The sequence below is a fragment of the Haliotis rufescens genome, unplaced genomic scaffold, assembly GCF_023055435.1.
Source record: "Haliotis rufescens isolate VD_foot unplaced genomic scaffold, xgHalRufe1.0.p SCAF_17, whole genome shotgun sequence".
NCBI classification, from domain to species: Eukaryota; Metazoa; Mollusca; class Gastropoda; order Lepetellida; family Haliotidae; genus Haliotis; species Haliotis rufescens.
In genome coordinates this window covers 21,162,014-21,187,784 of record NW_025963857.1, presented here as the reverse complement: position 1 = coordinate 21,187,784, position 25,771 = coordinate 21,162,014, and the positions used below count along the sequence as shown (strand labels likewise).

General features: G+C 39.2%; 3 protein-coding genes across 3 annotated transcripts; 2 read left to right on the top strand and 1 right to left on the bottom strand.

Moving 5' to 3' along the window:
• Positions 1–1,880: 1,880 nt before the first annotated feature.
• On the top strand, positions 1,881–5,515 carry LOC124133951 (cytochrome P450 2U1-like). Its single transcript, XM_048397693.1, has 4 exons — positions 1,881–2,335; positions 2,866–3,390; positions 4,087–4,527; positions 4,946–5,515. Exons 1-4 carry the CDS (start codon positions 1,999–2,001, stop codon positions 5,122–5,124), a joined length of 1,482 nt encoding a protein of 493 aa, XP_048253650.1. The 5' UTR covers positions 1,881–1,998; the 3' UTR covers positions 5,125–5,515.
• Positions 5,516–9,719: 4,204 nt separating this feature from the next.
• Positions 9,720–10,869, top strand: LOC125381136 (cytochrome P450 2U1-like). Its single transcript, XM_048397370.1, has 2 exons — positions 9,720–9,867; positions 10,607–10,869. The coding sequence occupies exons 1-2, from the start codon at positions 9,720–9,722 to the stop codon at positions 10,867–10,869; spliced, it is 411 nt and encodes a 136-aa protein (XP_048253327.1).
• An 8,724-nt stretch (positions 10,870–19,593) lies between these two features.
• On the bottom strand, positions 19,594–20,985 carry LOC124134007 (cytochrome P450 2D27-like). Its single transcript, XM_048397369.1, has 3 exons — positions 20,931–20,985; positions 20,200–20,642; positions 19,594–19,773 (listed from the first exon to the last, which is right to left on the bottom strand). The coding sequence occupies exons 1-3, from the start codon at positions 20,983–20,985 to the stop codon at positions 19,594–19,596; spliced, it is 678 nt and encodes a 225-aa protein (XP_048253326.1).
• Positions 20,986–25,771: the final 4,786 nt, after the last annotated feature.

Below are 25,771 nucleotides of genomic sequence, written 5' to 3'. Positions count from 1 at the left end.
ACTCCCTTCCTCAACCGACACATTGACGCAACCCACGGCAAACTGATTGCTCACTTTTGGTCACCTCTAACGACCAGAAATGGGGTGCTGGGGACACACTCTGTCCAGGGTGCCCACGAAAATCCTAGAGATTGTTAACTGTGAGGACAGTGGTAGTCTGAATTCTTTTCAGGTAATCGTTCTCATGATATACTGAACAACAAAGCTTCCCGTGACATTGAATAAGATTTAATGCAAAGTTATGTTTTTTACCAAATTTGAAACAATTTCCGTTTGCAACAGATAAAAGACTCCTGTAAGTGTTCCAATGATTTAATTTGCCATACTGACTTCAGAAAATGTGTGATTTCATAAAAAAACATGAACATGCAAAAATGTCAATTTACAAAATAATCAATAGCGTGTGTGTCCACCTCTGGTTGCGATGCAAGCAACACATCTTCGTATCATGGAATGGACAAGGCGTCGCACAAAGTCCTGTGGGATATCTGTCCATATCTGCTGGAGCATGTTTCGAAGTTCCTTGAGTGTCTGTGGAACACGTGGTTGACGTCGAAGGCGCCGATCTATCTCATCCCACACGTGCTCGATTGGTGAGAGATCAGGGGAGCGAGCCGGCCAGGGGATGACATTCACGTTGTTTTGTTGAAGAGAATCCTGAACAAGTCGAGCAACATGAGGCCGGGCGTTGTCATGTTGAAAGGTAATGCCTGGGCCATGACGACGCAAAAACGGTAGAACAGTAGGACCGATGATCTCGTTGCGGTAGCGCTGTCCATTGAGAATTCCCGCTACCACTATCAAACGGGTCCTCTGTCTTGCTGTAATCCCATCCCATACCATAACGCTGCCGCCCCCGAACCGATCTTCTTCCATGACACAATGATTGACGTAACATTCGCCTCGACGTTGGTACATTCGAATCCGTCCATCGCTGTGGCTGAGGTGAAAACGAGACTCGTCAGTGAATAGAACTGGTCACCACTGCATGGCCGTCCAGCGTAGACGCTGTCAACATCACTGAAGACGTGCCTGACGGTGGTTTCCTGTCAAAATGGGACGTCTGGCGGGTTTCTGGCGACAATCCCTGCACACCTGAGGCGACGACGTACGGTTTGTAAAGATATTCGTCGAAGGCCAGGGAAACTTCTTGCAGTCACTGTTGCTGGCTGGAATCGATTTCGTAGGCGTGTTGTTCGAATCCAGTTGTCTTGTCGATTATTGGTTACGCGTGGCCTGCCACTCCGAGTATGGTCTCTGACTGCATTCGTCTGTTGGTGTTTCTGTGGACGTTAAATTGTCTTGCAACATCACGTTGACTCGATCCTGCTTCAAGCATATCAATGGCTCGCAGACGCTCATTTTCGGACAGGCGTGGCATTTCGTAATGTTGAATATTTGCGTAATTTTGTTGTTTTTCTGAGTGGTTGTTGTCAGCACGATGCTAAGAAATGCATAAAGAATCCCGTTAACGCACATGTTTTTATACCCATTCTTGGGTATTTTTGAAATGCATGGGCCTTGCATAAAAGTCAACTTTTGCATGGAATGCATGCTTTTCTATACCAGTTGCGTTTTTGTGACTTGATTCCATACATGTAATACAATATGGAAAACCCAACTTTACTTGTTTGAAAAAACCCACTATAAAATATTGGTGTCACAGAAACTTTTGTTGTGTATATTTGTTTTCTTTCTTGTCAGAAAATCACAACGTTTAATTCCATTTTATTTCATCATTCCGTTAATACACTGGAGTCGTTTTCGTATATATATGGGATTTACATCACTCCAATTTCTGCAGTGAGTAAACCTGCTATATCATGTTTGCTTAGGCAAAACTAGGACACTCTGATAAGAACTTTCGCTGATTCATTCTATTGCGTAATACTAAATGTAGGTCACATAGGGCAGTGAAAACAGTGTGCATTCTAAAGCACATCGTGACATTGAACAGTCTGGAGTACGTATGAAACGAGAACTGGACAGTAGCAAACAATGCCTGATCTATTCGCCTTCAGTCCTACAACTGTGTTATTGTGTGTAGCTGTGCTAGCTGTGTTATGGCTGCTAACGCGGCGTCCATCCGGGCTCCCTCCCGGGCCCCTTCTCCTCCCGTTTGTGGGGAATGCCCTCTCCATGGGCTCCGACCTCCGCATCACGTTTAAGAAACTCAGGCAACAATACGGTGATATCTTTAGTGTGTACATGTTGAACACACCAGTCATCGTCCTCAACGGCTACAACACTCTGAGAGACGCCATTGTCAAGAACGCCGAAGTCTTTTCTGACAGGCCATACTCAGTGTTAACTGACTTCATGTTAAAAGGGAAAGGTAGGTGGCATTACTTGTACAGCACAGTAGGAACATGCTGCTTTCCATGACGTGAAAGCCTCGCTACAGAATTGAAACCTGCTGATTACAAATGTTTATTGCATTATGTGCTTTAATTACTACATCTCAACATGTGTTTTTATCCACATAACAACTTCAAATCACAGCCCCACCTGTTTTGACCCACATCATGTCTCCCCCTGTGTTGCCCCACATCATATCTTCCCCTGTGTTGCCCCACATCACATCTTCACCTGTGTTGCCCAACATTTATTCTGACCTTTTTGTCCCCACATGACATATCTGTCTGTGTTTCCTCATATCATATCTCCACTTGTGTTGTCCATTCATGTCAACTTCACCATAGTTTCCCAACATGACATCTGTACCTGTGTTGCCCCACATTAGATCCCTAGATCACTGCACCACATCACAGGGTCTGTTCCTGAGTATGGCGGTTGTGTTTTTCTATTGTGTTGTTTCTTTTGATACTGGTTTACCAACAAGTCTTTCTCATCTTCATTGTACAGGTGTGTCTGGTACCTCTGGGGAGCTCTGGCGCGAACAAAGACGCTTCGCCCTCAACACTCTCAGAGAGTTCGGAGCAGGCAGGAACATCATGGAGAACAAAATACATGAGGAAGTCTCACAATTTCTCGAGGCCTTCGAGGCAGAAAGGGGACAAGGCTTTGACTGCAAACGTCTGGTGAATAACGCAGTATCCAATGTCGTCTGCTCCACTATGTTCGGCAAGCGATTTGAATACACCGACCCACTTTATGTTACATTTTTGAAAGCAATTGACGATATTTTTGCCGATTTAGGTGCGGCTGCTGTGTCGAACGTGCTGCCTATTGTGCGCTTTCTGCCAGGGGATCTATTCAAATTTAAGAAGACTATGCGGAATATGGATACCATTACTACACTTCTGATAGACCCTATGATAAAGGAGCACTTACAGAACCACGACGATGATAATGTAGACGACTTTATCCACGCCTACATCAAGGAAATGCGACTTCGCAAAGACAAGCAAGAGGACACGACCTTAGACTGTAAGCATAAACTGAATGAACCTATATTTGTTGTACATGTAACACTCTACACTCGATTTAGTATTTTCCTTTTGCTTTTGTTATGACTACGGGACATGAAACATTTCGAACATGTGTTGTTCGTGTGTTTACATGGATAGCTTGAGTTAGTGAGTGTGAAAGTAAGTTCGGCTTATAATATAAGTAACTAATGTTATATATGGGATTACCCTTTCTTAGAAAAGTACACATTCTAGTACTTTTTGAGGTTGAGTCCCATCCAGGATTTGACCTCACACTCTCAGAAGCACCTTATCGCCAGTACACAAAGTCAACTATCTGAGCCACTCAGTCACCGAGGCTTCCCCCAAAATGGAAGCACGATAACTGGTAGTCCAGATCACGTACTTTGTATACCCCTTTGACAAGTGTAAATTGGCCTTCGACCCCAAATGTACTGGATTTTTTACTTTATTACGGAACCTTAATCCCTCAATAAAAATTAAATTTATTATTAAATTTGACCACTTTCTATGTACTTTGTGGGTATGAGGACAGGTCCTAATTCACGAATTTTATCCTTCCCACGAGCATATCACACACCGGCTCCTGGTACAACAAAGGGGAAAACACTCCACAGAGATCTTAACTAACTAATCCCTAAAGGGTTTTATGTGAGATAGAAGGGGTTATATCAGGGTTGATGTTTTGTTTCAGTGGAGAACTTGGCCATGACTATTGCAGACCTCTTCCTGGCCGGCACAGAAACCACAGCCACTACAATTCGATGGACACTGGCCTACTTTCTCCACAACCCGGATGTACAAGAAAAGTGTTTTCGGGAGATCCAGGAAAATATCGGCCAGAGCAGACGACCCTCCATGAAGGACAAGACTAATCTGCCGTACGTGGAGGCCACCATTATGGAAGTGTTGAGACGTGCGGATATCGGGCCTCTCTCACTCCCCCACACCGTTCCCCACGATGTACAGTTCAGAGGGTACACGTTCCCAAAAGGTGCCAACGTCATATTGATGCTTGACTCGGTCCTACAAGACCCGGATGTGTGGGGCGACCCAGACATCTTCCGTCCCGGCCGTTTCCTTGACGACACTGGCAAGATTGTAAAGAAAGAAGAGTTCATTCCCTTCTCTCTGGGTGAGTTTAATCGCGTGGACAAACTCAATATTGCTGAGTGCGGCGTTAAACAAACAAACAAATATAGAGAAATTCAATTAGTCAAGACCCTATTTGATCAAACGGATGTATATAATGTGATCATACCAATGATTCTTCAATCCGAATAAATGTTCATCCAAAGAAACTCATTCGGAGCTTTAGAACAACCGCTTTCAAGAAATAACATTTTCTTCATATCGTTTTCACCGTGCATCTACAGAGCGCCTTTACATGAACAGCTAGACGTCATGATGATAGCAAGTGTTTGGCATCGCAATGAAGCAAATTCAACGAATTGAGAAACATCCCAAACGTATATCGTTTTCCATGGCAAAGATGCAAACACACGTAGGTCAGGTACGTTGAACTTGAAACTCAAATGTTTGAAACATTTCAGGTCGACGAGTCTGTCTGGGTGAGTCGATGGCCCGGATGGAGATGTTCCTCTTCCTGACCACCATGATCCAGAGGTTCAAGTTCGTCCCGGTAGATGGCCAGATGCCCTCCTTGGATGGAATCTTTGGCATAACCAATTCTCCAAAACCATTCCTCATGAAAGCTATTCACAGGATTTAATTAGCTTATGAGTGAGGGAAAGGATAGATAGATAGATAAATAGATAGATCATCTTTATTTCCTCCAGTTGATGAAGATACATTGATATGGGATATTACGGTGTTCTACAAATGTATATATATATAACAGCTGATATATTGTATGTACAGGCAGTTTCACATCGTTATCAAATAATGTTTCTTGGTAGGTTTTTCCACATTTTAACAATTTTACATACACGGAGCATTATATTTGTCAATAGATTGTATTCAATTGCCATAGTACTTTCGACCGCCTCCGTGGTCTTGTGGTAGAGCGTCCGCCCGGAGAGCGGAAGGTCCAGGGTTCGATCCCGGGCCGCGTCATACAAAAAGACGTTAAAAGATTGTACTTGTTGTTACCCTGTCTGGCGCTCGGCATTAAGGGGCTAAAACAAGGACTGGTCGGCTCAGAGTCAGTATACTGTGTCTGAGTGGGGTATTCATGTTAAACTGCGGCATGGTATCTCAGTGAGCTAGCACTATAAATCGGCATCATTCCGGACTAGTACAAGCAGCCACACACATACATACACGTGCATGCACGTCGCTATATAAGTGCAATAATCTTGGACGCGACGTTAAACTCAATTTCACCTCACCTCACCATAGTACTTTCTGTTGGCAAACCGCCAAGTAAAAAGGACAGAAAGGTATCGTCATCATCGTTCCAGATACTAGAAAAAGTTGTCACATCTAGTAAATCAATAATAGACTCAACAAGAATATTTCTTTGTTGTTGAGTCTTTTTACAATACATAAACACATGTTTGATAATATCAAAAGCAAATGTGCCGCATAAACATTCATCAGATTGTATACTGTAGGTGCTAAGACACAATAGATATGCTAAAGCATAGAAGTGTTCCGGACTTTCAATTGTTAGTAACCAAAGTCTGTGTACCTTAGGTGATCGTATAAGAGAGTACCGTATATGACCGCGTATAAGCCGAATTTTGAGGACCAGAAAAAAGATTCTGTAGAAAGGGGTCGGCTTATCCACGGGATACACTTTCATGATAGTATTTTTCAGATCGTTATAAATTATCAATAAAGTTATTATTATATACCAATGTTGTCATTATTAAAAAAATGTTATGCATGTTACTACTTCCGATAACAAGTTTTCAATTGAATGTTCAAAGTTTATCGTTCTTCATAAACTCCACAATCTTTACATGTAACAATATATGTAATTCACAGCTATAATATATAATCCCCAGATGAAATCGCCAATAGCTATTACGTACGTTTTGCAAAGTTCATAAATTGATAGTGATCGTATCGTTTTAGGTTTTCTCTTGAACGAATCTCTGCATGAATTACGTTATGGTCACATACGCTTATTTGTTCTTTATCTCCACTCGCCCATGTATGTTTTGGGAGGAAATGAGAATAGGTGGTATATGTGTTTATATCATTATTGAGTTCATACCTGTTTACAAGTGAAAGCATGTGGTATACGGGTGACATTTTACATTTATCATCTTTTTCTTTAATTGTATCGAGTTCATACTGAACAAGTCTGTGCTGCAATAGTCTTTTAAGTGCAAAGTTAATGTCACTATTACATAGTCTTCCAAGGAATAAGAGAGCTCGTTGATCAATGTACGTCTGGAGAGAAATTAAACCCAGACAATCTCTGGTGACGACGGAAGGAGTGCGTCTAGATGGTCCTTAAATCTTTTTACAAAAATAACGTTGAATAATTTCAAACATTTCGTATTCCTTCGGTGACAGTTTACCCAATACACTACAAGCAAATAATCCACATGGTAAAATTACCCTTTCCCATATACGAACAGCTGGGATAGGATTTAGACCACAAGTATAGTCCATGATTATAATTTATATTGACATAAATTGACACATTTTTCACATATTAGATGGGTACGTTTTAAGGTTTTCTTTGATGTACTTAAAAGCAATCCAGCATAAGTTACATTTTCCTTTTTAGGAAGTACTTGTGAACCAATGTAGACACATTGACAGACAGAATATTCCCAAACAGTAGAAATGCACTTTTACTGGCATTATATTTCAAATGCCATCTATTAGCATAGGTGTATATATCATTCAGTAGGCATTGCAGTCCGTCAGGGGAGCTGCTCAACAACGTAGTATCGTCTGCTAATAGAATGCCGAGTGTATTACCCCATGGAAGACACAAACCACGCCCTGAATCATCAAGTGAATACAACAAGTCATTAATATACAGAGTAAAAAGCCATGCCGATAAAACGCGACCTTGACCAACACCTTGCTTAACATGAAACACATTTGAGGTAAAACCTCCAATGCTTACACATGACTGCATTGAAGTATATATTGTGCGTAAAAGTCGCCATAAATTTCCATTAATACCAAAGTTATACAATTTGAAAAGAAAGACCATTAAGCCAGACTGGAGACTGTCTTTCGTTATAATAAGCTATGCTTTCCATTAATGTAAACAGGGCAGATTCTGCCCCAGCCCCTCTCCTAAATCCAAATTGAAAGGGATGGGGGAAGCCTTTAGATTTGTTTGCCCACTCTTCAATTCTATTCAGCAGAAGTCTTTCGAACAGAAGTCCTTCGAACAGTTTACTTAATACTGGAGATGTTCCTCTTCCTGACCACCATTCGGAGGTTCGATGTTTCGAACGACTTTAGAACCAATTCAGCATTGTATTGACAGACAGACAGACAGACAGACAGGCAGACAGACAGACAGACAGACATTTTATCCATTGCTCTTTCAGTTTTAGCTTAAGGGTATATATGTTTAATGAGACACAGAAAAAGTGGTACATTGTATTGCAAAACAATTCAGGTTATTTTTAGGTTTTAAGTCAAGATAACTGCTAGATGGCTGCTAACACGGCGTCCCTCCGGCCTCCCTCCCGGCCCCCTCTTCTCCCGTTTGTGGGAAATGCCCTCTCCATGGGCTCCGATCCCCGCATACAGTGATATCTTCAGTGTGTACATGTTGAACACACCAGTCATCGTCCTCAACGGCTACAACACTCTGAGAGACGCCATTGTCAAGAACGCCGACGACTTTTCAGACAGACCATACTCACTGTTAGCTAATTTCATTTTAAAAGGGAAAGTTGGGTGCCATAATTTGTTACAGCATAGTGGGAACATGTTGATTCCATGATGTGAAAGCCTTACTACAGAAGTGAAACCTGCTGATTATATAGAGGTTATCACGCAAGGCTCGCTAAATACAATGTTTATTCCTAATACACGATATGTACCATCCCCAAACACACAAGCGTGATAACCTCTTTATCATATAATGTCATTCTTCAAATCCGTGCTTGAAAATCGCTTTCCTTCTCTCACAAATATTACCGAAACATTGCAAGTTTTCCTGGAATGTGCGCATTAATATATATTACGTCACAGGGTAAGTGATGTGTCAGTCGGACAGTGACAGTAGCCAATATAGTTCCAACTGAAATATGTTCCGTACATAGTGGCGAAAGAACATATACGCAAAACAACAATTGCCTACATGAATTGTTTTTACTTGCCTTTCGCGGGAATCCATCGGTCTGTCCGCTAGAGTAACTGCCCTTTGTCAAAGGGAAGCTTCTCTAACCCTACTCTACAGCGACAAAACGAAACAAGATAACAATTCAAACATATTTCGGGAAAATCCAACTATTTTAATTTGTGGAAAAGGTTCCAAGGCGCAGAGGTCTAAAAGCACAAATAAGGCTTCTGATCCCGCTTGGCTTGGACTAGTGCCCTCGCAAAATTGTTTCGCAATGTATATCTCCAAAGCTGCCCCAACTTCTAAAATGCCTTAGCTACGTCACAGTTAGACACTGATTTTCAGTATATTAGACTGTTCTCTTGATAATGATATCAATTATCCCAGTTGTTTCTCAAGATTCCTGATGGTTAATTCTGACTCGATCGCCGAATGACAAGGGCGACGCAATGATTGTTTGTAAACAGTGAAAGTAGTCCCTACTTGACCTTTGATATTTGCATCTCTATCCGCATATGACCCCAACGGATATCGTTTTTATTCGTTGGCTTTATCTTGCAGAGAAACCCACCCATTATATGATAAATATATTTATTGCATGATGGTTTTTTTAATTATTACATCTCAACATGTGTTTTGACCCCCATACCATCTCCACCTGTATATGCCAACCTTTGTGGTTGTGTTTTTCTATTGTGTTTTTCAATGGATACTGGTGTGGTAACAGGTCTTCTTCATGTTCTTGGTGCATGTCTGATTGGAAGCTCTGGGGAGCTCTGGCGCGATCAAAGACGCTTCGCCCTCAACACTCTCAGAGAACATCATGGAGAACAAAATACATGAGGAATTCTCGCAGTTTCTCGAGGTCTCGGAGACAAAACGGGGACAAGGGTTTTACTGCAAACGTCTGGTGTATAACGCAGTATCCAATGTCGTCTGCTCAACTATGTTGGGCAAGCGATTTGAATACACCGACCCACTTTATATTACATTTTGGAAAGCTATGGACGAAATTTTGCCCACATATGTCGAACGTGCTGCCTATTGTGCGCTTTCTGCCAAGGGATCTATTCATTAAGAAGACTATGCGGAATATGGATACCATCGCTTCACTTCTGATAGACCCATTGATAAAGCAGCACTTGCAGAACCACGACGATGATAACGTAGACGACTTTATCCACGCCTACATCAAGGAAATGCGACTTCGTAAAGAAAAGCAAGAGGACACGACTTTAGACTGTAAACATAAACTGAATGAACCTTTATTTGATGTACTTGTGACACTCTACAGTCAATTTAGTAATTCCATTTTGCTTTTGTTATGTTCATGGGACGAGTAACACTTAGCACGAGCGGATATGTAGTTCATGTGTTAACGTTGATAGCTTGAGTATGAAAATAGGTTCAGTAATATTATTGTGTGCCAGCTTAGGGTGTGAGTAACTAATGTTATATTTGGGATTACACTTTCTTATCAAAGTACAAATTCTAGTACTTTGTGAGTTTGAGCCCCTTACGGAATTCGAACTCACACTCTCAGAAGGACCTAATCACCAGTACACAAAGACAGCCATCTGAGCCACTCAACCATTAAGGCTTCTACAAAAATGTAAGTGCAACAACTGGTATTCCATATCACGTACTTTGTGTACCCCAATAACAAGAGTAAATTGGTACTCAATCCCTAAAAGTAATAGAATTTGTACTTTACTAAGAAAGTGTAATGCCAAATATAACATTTATATGGCTGAAAATTACCACTTTCAAAAACGCACTGTATCTTTTTAGGGAATGATGACAAGCCCAAAATCATGCATTTCATAGATCCCTTGAGTATATCAGACACCCCAATCAGATCCTCGTACCACAAAGGTGCAAAACACGCTATAGAGATTTGCGACGTCTTAAGTAACTAATCTCTATAGGGTCTTAAATGAAATAGAAGGGGTGTTATATCAGGGTTGATGTTATGTTACAGTGGGGAATTGGGCCATGACTATTGCAGACCTCTTCGTGGCCGGCACAGTAACCACAGCCACTATAATTCGATGGACAATGGCCTACTTTCTCCACAGCCCGGATGTACAAGAAAAGTGTTTTCGGGAGATCCAGGAAAATATCGGCCAGAACAGACTCTCCATGAAGGACAAGACCAATCTGCCCTATGTGGAAGCCACTTTTATGGAAGTGTTGAGACGAGCGGATATTGCTCATACCGCTCCCACACACCGTTCCCCTTGATATCCAGTTCAGAAGGTACACGGTCCCAAAAGGTGCCGGATGTGTGGGATGATCCAGACAACGTCCGTCCCGGCCGTTTCCTTGATGTCTATGGCAAGATTGTAAAGAAAGTGTCGTCAAGGAAACGGTCAGGCCGGAAGTTGTCTGGGTCACCCCACACATCCGGGTCGTGAAGAACCGAATCAAGCATCAATATGACGTTGACATGGTCAAGTTCTCCACTGAAACAGAACATCAAGCTTGACATAACACCCCTCCATCTCACGAGAATTGAGATCAAATGAAAATTGTTTTGCGCTAAGTCCCTTTGTTGTGATTCATAAACACATCCTCATGTTGACTCTGCTTTTGGCAGAGATTCCTTTTGAATATGGAAAGAGTTTTATCGCTTTTATTTATATAAACCCAAATGTACACAACATACCAATGATTCACTTATCCGAAACTTTGTAAATCTGAACAAATCCATTTGGAACTTTAGAGATACAGCTTTCAAATAATAGCATTTGCTTGATAGATCCTCATACCTTTCTCAATGTACACCTACGGGGTGCCTTGGTATCAACTCAAGTAGACTTTGCATCAAATTAAATACATATACCACCTCGACCAGACAGACGTCAAGATAGCAACCGATGAGGTTTGCAATTAAGCAGCATCAACAAATTGCGGAAGATCCCCAACGTATGTATATGTCAAATAAATGCTGACACGAGTAGGTGGGATATTTCCTGAACAAGGGTCGTTTAGGGGTTTAGGAGGTAGCATGTGTTTGGTACCGCAATGGAGCAATATCAACAACTTGGGATGTTTTTCTGTGGTAGATAATACTTTATTGGCTATACGGTAAAGCTGTTTACCACTATTTTTGATACTGGTGTTTTCTCAAGTCAGTGGTCATCAGGTATTATTGTACCGCTTCATAAAATTGTGGAAATTGATTGTCCATACAATCACAGCGGTATTACATTTTTGTTGGCATTTAGCAAAATCTATATTGATATTTGGAACAAGAAAATCACGAAGTGGGCTTGCATTAATGAAATGATTACTGAAGCACTGGCGGGGTTAAGAGCTGAATGTGCAACTACTGATAATTCATTCACACTGTATGTAGTTGTTTAAAAATATATTTCAAAGAAAAAGGGTAAATTAAACGTTACTTTTGTTGATTTATAAACAAACTTTCGAGTCGGTGGACAGGAACAACTCTGATATCTTCTTCAAAATGTTGGAACATATGGGAAGATGCTACAGAGTGAGAGAGTGAGTTGGGTTTATAGCCGCTTTTAACAGTATTCCAGTTATATCACAGCATACAGAGTCTTAAGATGATATATTGAGTGTTTAAGTCATGACAAGGAGAAGGGTTTACGGATTATGTAGATTGTCCCGTGGGATAAAGGCAAGGGTGTTTCTTAAGTCCAATTCTGTTTTCTCTATTTATTAATGATGTCACTACAGAAGTTGTTGGTTCATGTGATAGGGGTGCATCGGTGTTCAGTTGTCACTAGATGTATTGGAGCTATTTTCATTACTCTTTGCCGACGATGTGGTTCTAATTTTAGAAAGTCTATATGGACTACAGAAACGATTAAATGTATTGCACAATTCTTGCCAATCATGGTCATAGTCTGTTGATATGTCAAAATCATACATATTTGTATTCAAGGGGCATTGGGAGATTAGCAAAGAGTTGAAAAGTGGACATATGGTGACAGTAAAGTAGAAGTTGTTAACCAATATAATTATCTTGGTGCAGTACTTACGAGTCATTTAAGTATTTCTCAAAGTTGTAGATACGATGCAATAAAGGCCAAGAAAGCATTATTTGAAGTGTTAAGGACAATGTTTTGTTATGACCAGTTCCCGTGTTTTCTTTGAGATGTTGTATTCTAAAATAATGTAAATTTGTTCTTCTGTTCAGAAGTATGGGAATACCAAAGACAGAAGGCAGAGAGGGTACATTATATTGTTTATAAAAGTTTTTTTAAAATATAAGTAAGACTTCTCCCAATGCTATGATTTTGAAAGATTTTGAAAGATACCTTTATAAAATAAATGATTCTTTGCTGAGGTGTAAGTTTTTACAAGGATTATACATATGCCCAGCAACAGAGATACATGTATATGTCTTGGATATGCTAATCGTCCTACTTGGGCTACTTCTGTCAAGAATGTGTTGTTTAGTTTCGGTTTTGGTTTTGGTTTTGCCTGGATCTTCCAGAAAGTTAGCAGAGTTCAAATATTTTTTATGGATTTTAAACAAAGAGTTAGAGATCTGTTGTATCAAGAGTGGTTAAGTTGTCTACAATCTAGTAGTAGATACGATTTATCCTCGGCATCAAAGTTTGAACCTGAATTGTATATTATACATCCTTCATCTGTTATATGGGGCAGATGGTTAGCCTAGTGGTTAAAAGCGTGATATTGCCGGAATATTGCAGCGTGATACCATACTCACCCACTCATTTGCTATATATCGTCGCGAGTTGACACAAATCGTATGCCTTTACAAAAGAAGTGCTTTAGTAAAAAGTTCCAATTATTTGTTCATAAAGCCATAAGTGTGAGGCAACACCACCTGTCTCAATGGGATATTTGTATAAATAATATCATAAAATACAATATACTTTCCTCTGTGAAAGCAATCAGTATACTTGGATTAGTAATAACCTATACACGTAACAACCTGAAGTCCCACTGCATGATTTATACTCGGCAGTTAAGTTTAAGTTGGAGCCTGAGTTGTATATTATAGATCTTTCCTATGCTTTATGTCGTCACGAATTGACAAAAGTCCGCACAGGTATGTAAATTAGCTGTGGAATAAGGATGATATGCTGTTGTAAGTAAAATCAGTGCTCATGTGTCCATGTCACGTACACTTACTAGAAGTTTGAATCATTTTGTTATATCTAAACAGGCTATATGAATACATAATGTGCTTTCCCCAGTGACAGGAAATCAGTATATAAGCATTATTATTACCAATATTAATATCCAATATATGTACCAACCTGACATTTAAATCTCTCATTGTTGATCCACGCAATTGGGATACGATGACATGCATCAACCAAGTCAGCGAGCCTGACCACCCAGTCCCTTTACTCATCCGCATCTTCACATGGTTCCTGTGGCGCCCTTGTTTAAGATAGGCTCCAGCACTCTTGCTTGTCATACGAGCTGAGGTATATTGATTAGTGACCTTGTTGATTCCATGAATGTCATTGCGCCCCAACAGTGCGGAGCATTACTGATGAGGGACGTTGCTCAAAATATCAACCAAAGATTTGTCTGGCCCTGACTCAATAATTTACAGGATACCATGATATGGTTTGAATATCCCTGACTGCGGTAGTAAAACTACCAACAGCCCAAAATGTTGAAGTAGATCTACGCTGACTCGCAGTTCCAACTCTCAACACCCATTTTGTATGTCTGCTAATTCATTGTTTATGATATGTCTGTCAATCTAGTTGTAACAGCTTGCCCTGATAACTGACAATGCCTCTTGTTTCACTCCAAGCGCTTACTACAGTTAGACCTACTCAGGCACTAGGGCTGAAATGCCAGTCAAAGTACTTGAGTGTAAGTTAAATTTGATAACAACTCGACATTTGTACATTTAATTATCTCCCTTTTCACCAGTGCAAGTTTGGTTTAAAAGGTTTTGAGCTGTGAAACAACAACAAAATAACACAATTAACAAAATTTGATTCGAAAATGTTGTTGAAATCATCTTCCTTTATTGGTTTGAAATATGAGTACATTATCTCAATCAATAAATTGCCCTGGCAATGTAAGACAACGCCATCAGTTCCGTTTTATTTGTCAGGCATTTACTCAGTCTCTGTATCAATTTTTTTATGTGTGATTCAACCAGGGGTTGCTAATTACGTTCTAAACACCTAATAATTCACTCCCATCAACTGATTAAACTCTGGGAATAGCTTTCATGAGGAATGGTCTTAGAGAATGGGTTATACCCATGATTCCATCCATGGAAGGCATTTGACCATCCACGGGGATGAACTTGAACCTCTGGAATATGGTGGTCAGGAAAAGAAACAACTCCATCCGGGCCATCGACTCGCCAAGACAAACACTTTGACCTGAAATATTTCAAAACCTTGAGTTTCAACTCCTACATGTCCTTGTTAAAAAAATACACGATCTACTCGTGTCAGCATCTTTGATATTCCTTCATTGCGAGACCAAGCACGTCAAGCTGTGGGAGGGTGTTTCTGCATATTGAATTAAATTAAAGTATATTTAAGTTTATGTGAAGGCACTCTATAGATGCACGCTGAAAACAATATGAATAAAAAATGCTGTTATTTGTAAGCAGATTAAAGAATCATTTATACGACCATGGCCAAATGAATTTGTATAAATCTGATTGATCATAGGGTTTCTGGGTTCATGGGCATGCATGAACAAAGTCAGCAAGCCTGACTCGTTCTCGTTTGGTCGCCTCTTACGACGAGGATGGGTTCTAACACATATCTTCACGGCTCTTAACAATATATAATTTATAGTACGCTTGCGTCCAAAACAAACTTGACAAAAAAGACAAGAAGATATCATTTCGTTGTTTGTAATCATGAAACATTATTTCGTGCGGGAATCCAAATTCCTATAAATTTATTTTGGATTTCTTTAGCTCGTCAGTTTACATTATTCTATTTATTGGAAAATCTACATAGAAAACAAAGTAATATTTGATTTATTTATGCACAAATGCGATTCTGATACTGTGTTTGTACACGTGATAAAACTCACCAAGAGAGAAGGGAATGAACTCTTTCGTTACAATCTTGCCAGAGTACCCTCAGAACTGGACATCGTGGGGAACTGTGTGTGGGAGAGCGACAGGGGCGATGTCCGCTTGTCTCAACACTGTAGTGATAAGTTACTTAAGATGTCGCAAATCTCTAAAAGGTGATTTGCTCCTTTGTGGTACCAGGACCCTCTGGTCGGTGTGTCTGATAAACTCTAGGGATTGATGAAATGCGTGATTTTTGGCTTGTCATCGTACCCTAAAAATATACAGTGCGTTTACAAAGTGGTCATTTGTAACCATATAAATGTTATGTTTGGCATTTCACTTCCTTAGTGAAGTACAAATTCTAGTACATTTTTGAGGTTGGGTGGCAATATACTCTAGTCAATAGGGTACACAAAGTACGTAATCTGGACTACCAGCCTCGGCGACTGAGTGGTTTTGGATCGCTGACTTTGTGTACTGGTTATTAGGAGAGTGTGAGTTCAAATTCCGTAAGGGATTCAACCTAGAAAAACAACAGTGATCGTATTCCAAAAGGACACAGAAACTCTGTGCCCATTTGTGACGGGTTTTGGTATTCTAGATCACATGGAAAAGTTACTCCATCAGAGCAACTGCTCCTACGAAGAAAGGTCGGGAACGATCTCAAATAACACACCCTGAATGAAGAATACGCTAAGTAATGCAATTTTCGACGACTTGGATATAATTCTTGAAGTAATCAAATTTCTTGCCAAAGATTATAACCTCGTGCTTGATAAGCATAGTCTATGCCTTCTTAATGATATATACCCCCATCCAGACACAGGTACATACTGTGCGTTAGATTTGTCTATCTCCGACCCATCATTCTTTGATGAATTTTCTTGACCAGTTCTTAGTGATTTGTGCGGCAGTGATCAATTTCCTACCGTGCTTAGCAATCTCTCCCTTTGTGGCCGATTGTCTGTCTTTTCGTACTTTTTGCAATAGTAAATTGAAAGCTGGTTATTTCATAAATGATCATGACCAAAGTTTATTGTTTTGTGATACCTTAATAACAATTGTTACTGAAGCCATCTGTGAAAACTCCACTTGTTAGTACACCTCAGTATCACGATGACTGCAAAAAAAGCAAGAAGAAACAGGGAAAAGGCTGAAAGAGCTTCGATAAACATCCAACTCAGATAACTTAAAAGAACACCTTAGGGAATCACGAGCAAAGGCTTGTAGAACAAATAAATGTAGCAGCTAGAGACATTTTGTTTTTAAAAAAACTACACACTCTACTTAATAATGTACTGAATATGGTTAGAAGAATAAAAGTAAAGGGTCCTCTGATAGTGCCTAACACTTAAAAACTGATACTAATAAACTAACATCCAAAAAAGACATCGATAATAAGTTGGCAGAAACAATTATTAAACATCCTTCGTCTTCCAATTATGATCCTAAATTTCAAAGGTATATAAATCAGCAAGACAGGAGATTCTGAATTTAAATCCGATGATTCATCAGATTACAATGAATGTTTTTCTTTGTGTGAACTGTAAGAAGCTACAAATTAAGCTCATGGTACAGTAACTTGACCACATATATCATCCACTTTCAATTATTATCATCTCTTTTTGCAGTCTTATTCATTTTCATAATATTTGGGAAACGGGTATTCTTCCTTTTTTGGCATGATGCTGCTAATTTCCTGTGCCAAAACCTAGGAAGGTTCACACGAATCCTTCTAATTAGCGTTCGATTGCATCCATTAGCTGCATATGCAAAACCATCGAACGAATGCTTAACAAGCGTCTTGTCTGGTATTTGGAATCTAAGAACCTGATGACTGATTTAGTCTGGATCCAGGCATCAGAATAGCACCATTGGTCATCTCGTTAAATTAGAGTCATTTGTACACTATGGTTTAAACAATTAACAACATGTTGTATCCATTTGAGAAGACATGTAATAACCAATGAAAATATGGCATCTTAAAGGAACTCAATGATATGGGTCTTCGTGGCCATATGCCTGATATTATGACATGATTTTTAGAAGAAAGAAAATCTAAAGTTTGAGTGAGATCCACATTACCTGAGATATATGATCAGTCCATCAGGGCAGTATTTTATCAGTGACACTTTTTAGCTGAAGAATTAACAGTGCTAAAGTTTTAAATGAAAATATCAATGGTTTGTTGTTTGATGTTTGATTTTAATATATCATGCCGAGGTGCAAATATGAATATCATTGAGAGAATACAAAACATAAATGATCTCTAGAAATGCATTTAAGTTTCACAAAACTAAAACCTATTTTATTTATTTATGCAGCAAACGGAAATGGCATAAATATCCAGAAATGTCTTTGAATAATATTCTAGTTAAAGTGGTCAGAGAAGCCACGTTTGTTGGTATTACCTTTGATCAAAAGTTTCCATTTAAACCTCTTATTTAATATCTCAAAGCAAGATGTTTGAAAGTGCTTGATATTCTTTAGGTTGTATCAAATGCTAAGTGGGCTAGACACAGAGAAACACATCTGCATATCCATAGAACATTGATCAGGTCTAAACCTGATTACGGTGGTTCAGCTCGTAAATCGTAAATCGGAGAACTTGACATCATTCACCTTCAGGAACTTCGGTTGTCTTGGAGCATTAAGGACATCGTTAATTGACAGTATATGAACTCTTTCCTAATTTCAGACGAATAAAAATGACATTACAATATACATGTATCACTAAATTGAATGGGATATTTGACTGACATTTTAGTGATTTTCAACTTCACTTATATTGTGTTCGTTAACACACGGTAACAGTAAAGATATTTGTCACTGCAAACAGTTGCAAAATTGCTGATGTTGCGATAAGCAGTATCTATTCACCTACTCAGTGATTACTCGTCGACCACGAGCAACAAGTACCAGAAAATTATGCTCAGGGGTGTTAATCATAAACAAGTAAGTAGGCGGAGGGAGCAGTTTATTAGAAAAACACCAGATGTCATTTCCAGAATTGTGCCAAAGTCTTCGACGTGACGGAATACCAAGGGAGTTAACCTCTGGGGTAGCATACCATATTATAATACAACTGTTTTTTTGCTATGACAAATCTGCTTTCAGTTTTATTTACTGACAAACCTTCCCTAGTCGTCGACTTGATCTCTCCCAGACCTGAAGTGCTTCGTCGATATCATTGGAGTCACTACTTCATCATCTATGACATTCCATATTATGGTATTTGACACTCATCCGTCGATTATATATTTCTACATGTAGTCAGCATGTAGTCTTATACTAAATGTCAGCCGGAACATGTTTCCAATCTGCAAGAATGACTATTAAAATGTTTGGCAAAAAAGAGTACACACCCACTTTTGATGGTGGCTAAACATGAAACAAACAAGACATGGTTATTCGATGGTGATGTGTTTGTAACGGTTTTAATAGCCATTTGATAGTAATATTTTTAAAAAAAACCATCATCACGACCTATCTTGACCTAGAACCTAAACATAACCTGAATTGTTTTGCAATACAATGTACCACTTTTTCGGTGTCTCATTAAATGTGATACCCTTAAACTAAAACTGAAAGAGCAGTGGATAAAATGTCTGTCTCTCTGTCTGTCAATACAATGCTGAATTGGTTCTAAATACGTTCGAAACACCTTTCCCTCACTCATAAGCTAATTAAACCCTGTGAATAGCTTTCATGAGGAATGGTTTTGGAGAATTGGTTATACCCATGATTCCATTCAAGGAGGGCATCTGGCCATCTAACGGAACGAACTTGAACCTCTGGATCATGGTGGTTAGAAAGTTAGTATCTGGTTATCTAATACACAGTTGTTGTTTGGGTTTTTTTACCCTCAAGCTAATAGCTAAATAGCAAAACTATGCTGAATTGTAGCTAAATGCAGTCTAAACAGCTACTCCATTACTCATTTAAACTGATTAAACTCTGGGAATGGCTTTCATGAGGAATGGCCTTGGAGAATGACTTAAGCCGATGATTCCATCCAAATAGGGCATCTGGCCAACCACAGGGACGAACTTGAACCTCTGGATCATAGTGGTCAGGAAGAGGAACAACTCCATCCGGGCCATCGACTCCACCAGGCAGACTCGTCGAACCTGAAATGTTTCAAACATTTGAGTTTCAAATCCAACGTACCTGACCTACTTATGTCGGCATCTTTGCCAGGGAATTAGATATACGTTGGGGGTGTTTCTCAATTCGTTGATATTGCTTCATTGCGATGCCAAACACATGCTGTCATCATGACGTCTAGCTGTTCATGTAAAGGCGCTCTGTAGATGCACGGTGAAAACGATATGAAGAAAATGTTATTTCTTGAAAGCAGTTGTTCTAAAGCTCCGAATGAGTTTGTTTGGATGAACATTTATTCGGATTGAAGAATCATTGGTATGAGCACATTATATATATCTGTTTGATTAAATAGAGTCTTGACTAATTGAATTTCTCTATATTTGTTTGTTTGTTTATTTGTATAACGCCGCACTCAGCAATATTAAGTTTGTCCACGCGATTAAACTCACCCAGAGAGAAGGGAATGAACTCTCTTCTTTCTTTACAATCTTGCCAGTTTCGTCAAGGAAACGGCCGGGCCGGAAGTTGTGTGAGCCATCCCACACATCCGGGTCTTGTAGGACCGAGTCAAGCATCAACATAACGTTGACCCCCTTTGGGAACGTGTACCCTCTGAACTGTACATCGTGGGGAACGGTGTGGGGGAGTGAGAGAGGCCCGATATCCGCACGTCTCAACACTTCCATAATGGTGGCCTCCACGTACGGCAGATTAGTCTTGTCCTTCATGGAGGGTCGTCTGCTCTGGCCGATATTTTCCTGGATCTCCCGAAAACACTTTTCTTGTACATCCGGGTTGTGGAGAAAGTAGGCCAGTGTCCATCGAATTATAGTGGCTGTGGTTTCTGTGCCGGCCAGAAAGAGGTCTGCAATAGTCATGGCCACGTTCTCCACTGAAATATAACATCAACCCTGATATAACCTCACATTTAACCTTATAGGGATTAGTTAGTGGCGTGTTTTCCCCTTTGTTGTAGCGGGAGCCGGTTTGTGATATGCTCGTGGGGTGGATGAAATTCGTGATTTAGGACTTGTCTTCATACCCTAAAAGTACATAGAAACTGGTCGAATTTAATAATATGTTATATTAGGGATTATAGTTCCGTAGTAAAGTAAAACTTCCAGTGCTTTTGGGGTTTGAGTGCCAATTTACACTTGTCAAAGGGGTATACAACGCACACGATCTGGACTACCAGTTATCGTGCTTCCAATCTGTTCGCCCTCGAACACTTTCATGCTTACGTTTGATCTTCCAAAGTTTATTGAATCAATTGAAGTAGGATGTTTCTTTATGAGAATTGACATTTATGTTCCCAGTCTTCTCAGGAGCTTTAATTCCAGGGAATATGGTCATGGACAGAAAACACGTAAACATACACATTTTCTAAATCTTCCTCGCAAAAGAACATCAGACACGCAAACAACATTGTCACCACTAAGTCTTTTGAGAAAGACAAAACAAGAGTGTCGTATTCCAAAAGGACCCAGAAACACTGTGCCCATTTCTGACATTGTCGACATCTTAAACATTTTGGTATTTTTTGGTGCCTGCCAACTTCAACCATTAACCTGTTTGAGCTGCATCTAAATTGTGATAATGATATTCTGCATTTTCTTATATTTACATCAGCTTAATAATTTTCTGCGCATATTTGTATTTTAAAATATCTATGATATTCGCATTTGCTAGAAACATCTACAGTAGATCTCCATGTTCATGTCAAAAAGCGTCTGCCTTATTTTCGATATGAACATGGCATGATTCTCTAAGAAACATTGGTTGTCCCAGATTTAACCATACCCACACTATACAGTAGACATTTAACATGGTATTCTTTTCATACAGAAGCATCATATCATAACATTATTTTGGCAATCAACTTTCTGGCATTTGTAGTTAATTTTAATCAATATCTTATGATTTATATATAGTGATATATATATATACATATATTGTTTCCAGCTGTCCAGTTCTCGAATCCTAGGTCTTTCAAACTGTAGATGTCACGATGTGTTTTAGAGTGTACGCTGTATATTATGCAATCCCATGCACAGCAGATTGAATACTAGTAATTCAACACACGTATTAAAGTGTACTAGTCCTGTCTATGCAAGCATGACACAGCACTGGGTACTTTGTTTGGTGCTATCGCCTCGTGAAAACTACCACTACCACTACTGAAGACGCGTGTTGTAAGTGGTGACTAACGTGATCTGGTGGTCAAGCTTGATGACTCTGACTACTACTACTACTACTACTATTACTACTACTTCTACTTCTACTACTACTACTACTACTACTACTACTACTACTACTAAGCTGGAGCTTGTCTCTGTTACCATTAGGTGTATATTGCACTATATTGGAACTAGTCTCTGTTACTATCTGACACAACCACGTGCGAGCCCGTTGCCGAAACATACCAACGTGACATGCACGTGTAACTTTACTTGTTTGGTTATAAAAACGTTGGGTCTTCATTTGCATGCCATCATAATCTTACAGTGAACAGCTGCTTGATAGAAGTATGTATCCCTTGTTATGGAAAATCAACACGGTAGTTTACAAGTTTCACTAAAAATCTAAAATAACAAATATACTGCGTTTAATAGTCGGGTATGCATAAAATACTTTGAGTGACGTTGAACTTACATATCCTCTCAAGGGGACAATTATTCTACCCTACTTCAACCCCCATCGAGTGTACAGCAACCAACAATCTACGTTTTCTTCTGAACAAACACTACAAATTTTTAAAATAACACTAAGTACATCAAGATTTATCCATTGATTAAATTACTTTGATCCTTGATCCTTATTCCACGGAGGTTTTGTTACAAAACGTGGTGACCACAGTTACAGTTGCGAATCTATATTCAGAGGTTCAGGACAATTTCTGAAAAATGGAAGCAAATGCCACCTGAGGTTTACTGGTAAAACAATATGTGAAATGCTGAACGTCCTCATTGATAACATCTACGTAAGATTTGGGGGTAAGATTTTTAGGCAAGAAGGAGGCATCCTTACTAGCGGACCTGTTTCTTATTGCATCTGAATTGGAATTTTGGCTCGGATTGGCAAAGTCAAATCAAGGTAATTTGGCAAAGAAGTTTAACTTAAGCTTCAGGTATATCGATGATCTGATATTGTTCAATAACAATCAAATGGCCAATTCACTTCCACTGATTTACCCACCTGGACTGGAAAAAAAGAGACTCAACCGTATCATATTTAGATCTATGCAAAAGGTTCAGAGGGACACAACACTCCACTTCAACTTTCAAATAGTCAACGTTCGCCATATGCAATATTCCTGCAGCTCCAGTCCTTTGAATCTAACAAACAACTCTCCACAAGACTGTATGACAAGAGGTATGACTTCAACTTTCCAATAGATAACGTTCCCTTCATGTCCAGAAATATTCCAGCAGCCCAGCCTTTGGTGTTTACATTTACATTTATTTATAACTTATGAGATACGTTCGTGCACGCTCTTTTCACTTATATTTCAAAGAGCGTCATACGACTCTTGCTCAGAAGTTGTTTGATCAAGGTTACAACATTCAAGGCCTGAGTGAAGCTTTCAAAATGTTTTGTGTTAGACATGTGGAGGACATTTCCAAATTTGACGCATGCAATTCCAATGCAATTCCTTATTTTGACTTGTACCATATGTTCCCGTGTTTTTTTTAGGTGTACAATTGACCTGCCTTTGCATGTGTTTGTGACGGGTACAACCGATCGGGCAGGATTCGCTCACCTTTTCGCGAACACCTGGTATCATTACTATTTGATAGTGATTCCTAAACACATGCTTATTATATAGTCGGAAAAGTACTATCGTCTTTGCTTTCTCGCTTTCTGCAGATATTGCTAGTGGATATAGACAGGGTTTTGTCGCTTTATTTAAAAAACGACAAGAATTAAATGGGAACGTATGCTAAAATGATCCTGCATGGATGAAACTTTGAAAAAGTTAATCTTTGTAATGGAAAAATCGACACAGTCAATCAGGGCATGCTTGGCCGTGTTCATTCATCACAAGAGATTCAGAGTTTCAACAAATATTCTTTTGTGTATCTTTTATAGCCAATACGACATCTTCGTAAAATTACCTCTTCTAAACTGGACTGACAACCCAAGTTAGTGGTTAGATAGTTGTCACACATAGGTGTCCCACATTTTTGCATTAGATAACTCGGATATCAGATCCAATCATTGTATGAGATCGGAAGGAGTGTCACATATTTGTTGAGTGGTACTTTGGCTGCAGTATCAGCCATTGTGTCACCACTGATTTAAACATGGCTGGTTTACCAACAAAAGACGATGTCGTATTGGCCAGAAGCAAAATCGTTATTTAATCCTATAATTTTACATGAAAGAGGAAACATTATAATTGGCCCGAGGACAGGAAAGAGCATCTGAAAATATTATGAATTGTTTATGTTTAGATTGAGTATTTATGCATTTGAGAGCTGTTATGATTGACTTTAATTCTGCTGTAAAAAATGAATTATCGTCTGTTAATCTTGAAGATATGTTTCTGGATCCAGGCCCAGTGGCACTAGCTACTGTATCATCGTCCTTGGATTCGACTGTAAATTTAGATTTGTAAGTGTTATATGTGTTCCGCAACTCATTTTATTCTTGCTGGAAGATTGGTTTGTTTGTTTCTGATTTCTTAAGTTTAGTTAATTTCTCTGGCTGTAGCAGATGCCATGGGTGAGAAGACAAAAGCTGAGTAGGAGCTATATTTTAAAGATTGATATTGTCAGCAGAAATGGCAGGTATGATTCTTATTCTAAGTGGTCGAATAAGGGATGACTTTGTAAGGGACATTTCTTCGTACAGACGATAAAAACGTCATATGTAGAATTACTTTAATTTGAATACAGCTTTGTGAAATATTGTAAGGGAGGTTTTATCCGATGTTGTTTTAGTGATCAGTCTCCACATACAAACTATTGATAAGGGTTGTTCTGAAGGCTCGAAGCAAAGCCCCAGGCCTTCATGATGAATATTATCTGATGTTAAATTACTTTTCCAGGATCCACAACAGATGATGGAGTCATAATCAAGTTTGAAGTGGATCAGCGCTCTGTGCGATTGGAGTTTCTAATCCCTTCCCCACTTTAGGTTTTAGATGACTTTCAACAAGTCGAGGGCTTTCGGGCATTTGTTATATATATTTTTTTATGTGCTGTAAGAAGGTCAAATGGTGATCAATAATGGTACCAAACAACTTGGCCTCCTTTACAACTTTAAAAGGATAGCCATCTACAATAGTTCAGGATCTTTCATAGCCTTGTAAATCTACAATACTGTGTACAATTAGTTTTAGATTTTGAAAATCTAAAACCATGTTCTAATGACCACTTATGTATTTTATTTAGGCATAACTGCAGCTACCTTCTCGATAGTATTCAAATTCTTACCACAACAGGAAATGTTTTTAATAATCCACGAATAGAGATCCATCAATGAAATCGTTTAAACCCTTAGAGAGGCTATATATTTGAATCCGAGCAATGTTGCTGACCAAATATTGCCTTGTTGGTTACCCTGATACTGGCCATAATGATCGGTTCTACAATTATCTGTCTGATAAAACGCTGGGTATAAATTGAGGAAAGCGGCCTCTCAATCCAAAGTCATGTAAATCTTTTAGAATATCGTATTTCCATATAGTGCCATAATATGCTTTCTCGAAATCGTAAAAGAAATTGTATTATCGCTTTTTTACAAATGATCGAGACGAACTAAATGATCAATGGTATTCGTGTTTTTAGGGAAACCGCAATATATATTTGCAATTAAACTACTGGTCTCTAAGTATCATACTGATCGATTATTGATTATGAGTTTCATGGTTTTGGAAACACAGTTGGTAAATAAACTTGATCTATAACTTGAGGATAAGTATGGTTCCGTCCAGATTTCGGTATGGGAACAGCTATGGCGTCATGCCATGAAGAAGGTTATTTACCTGATGTCCAGATTTCATCAAACATTAGAAGA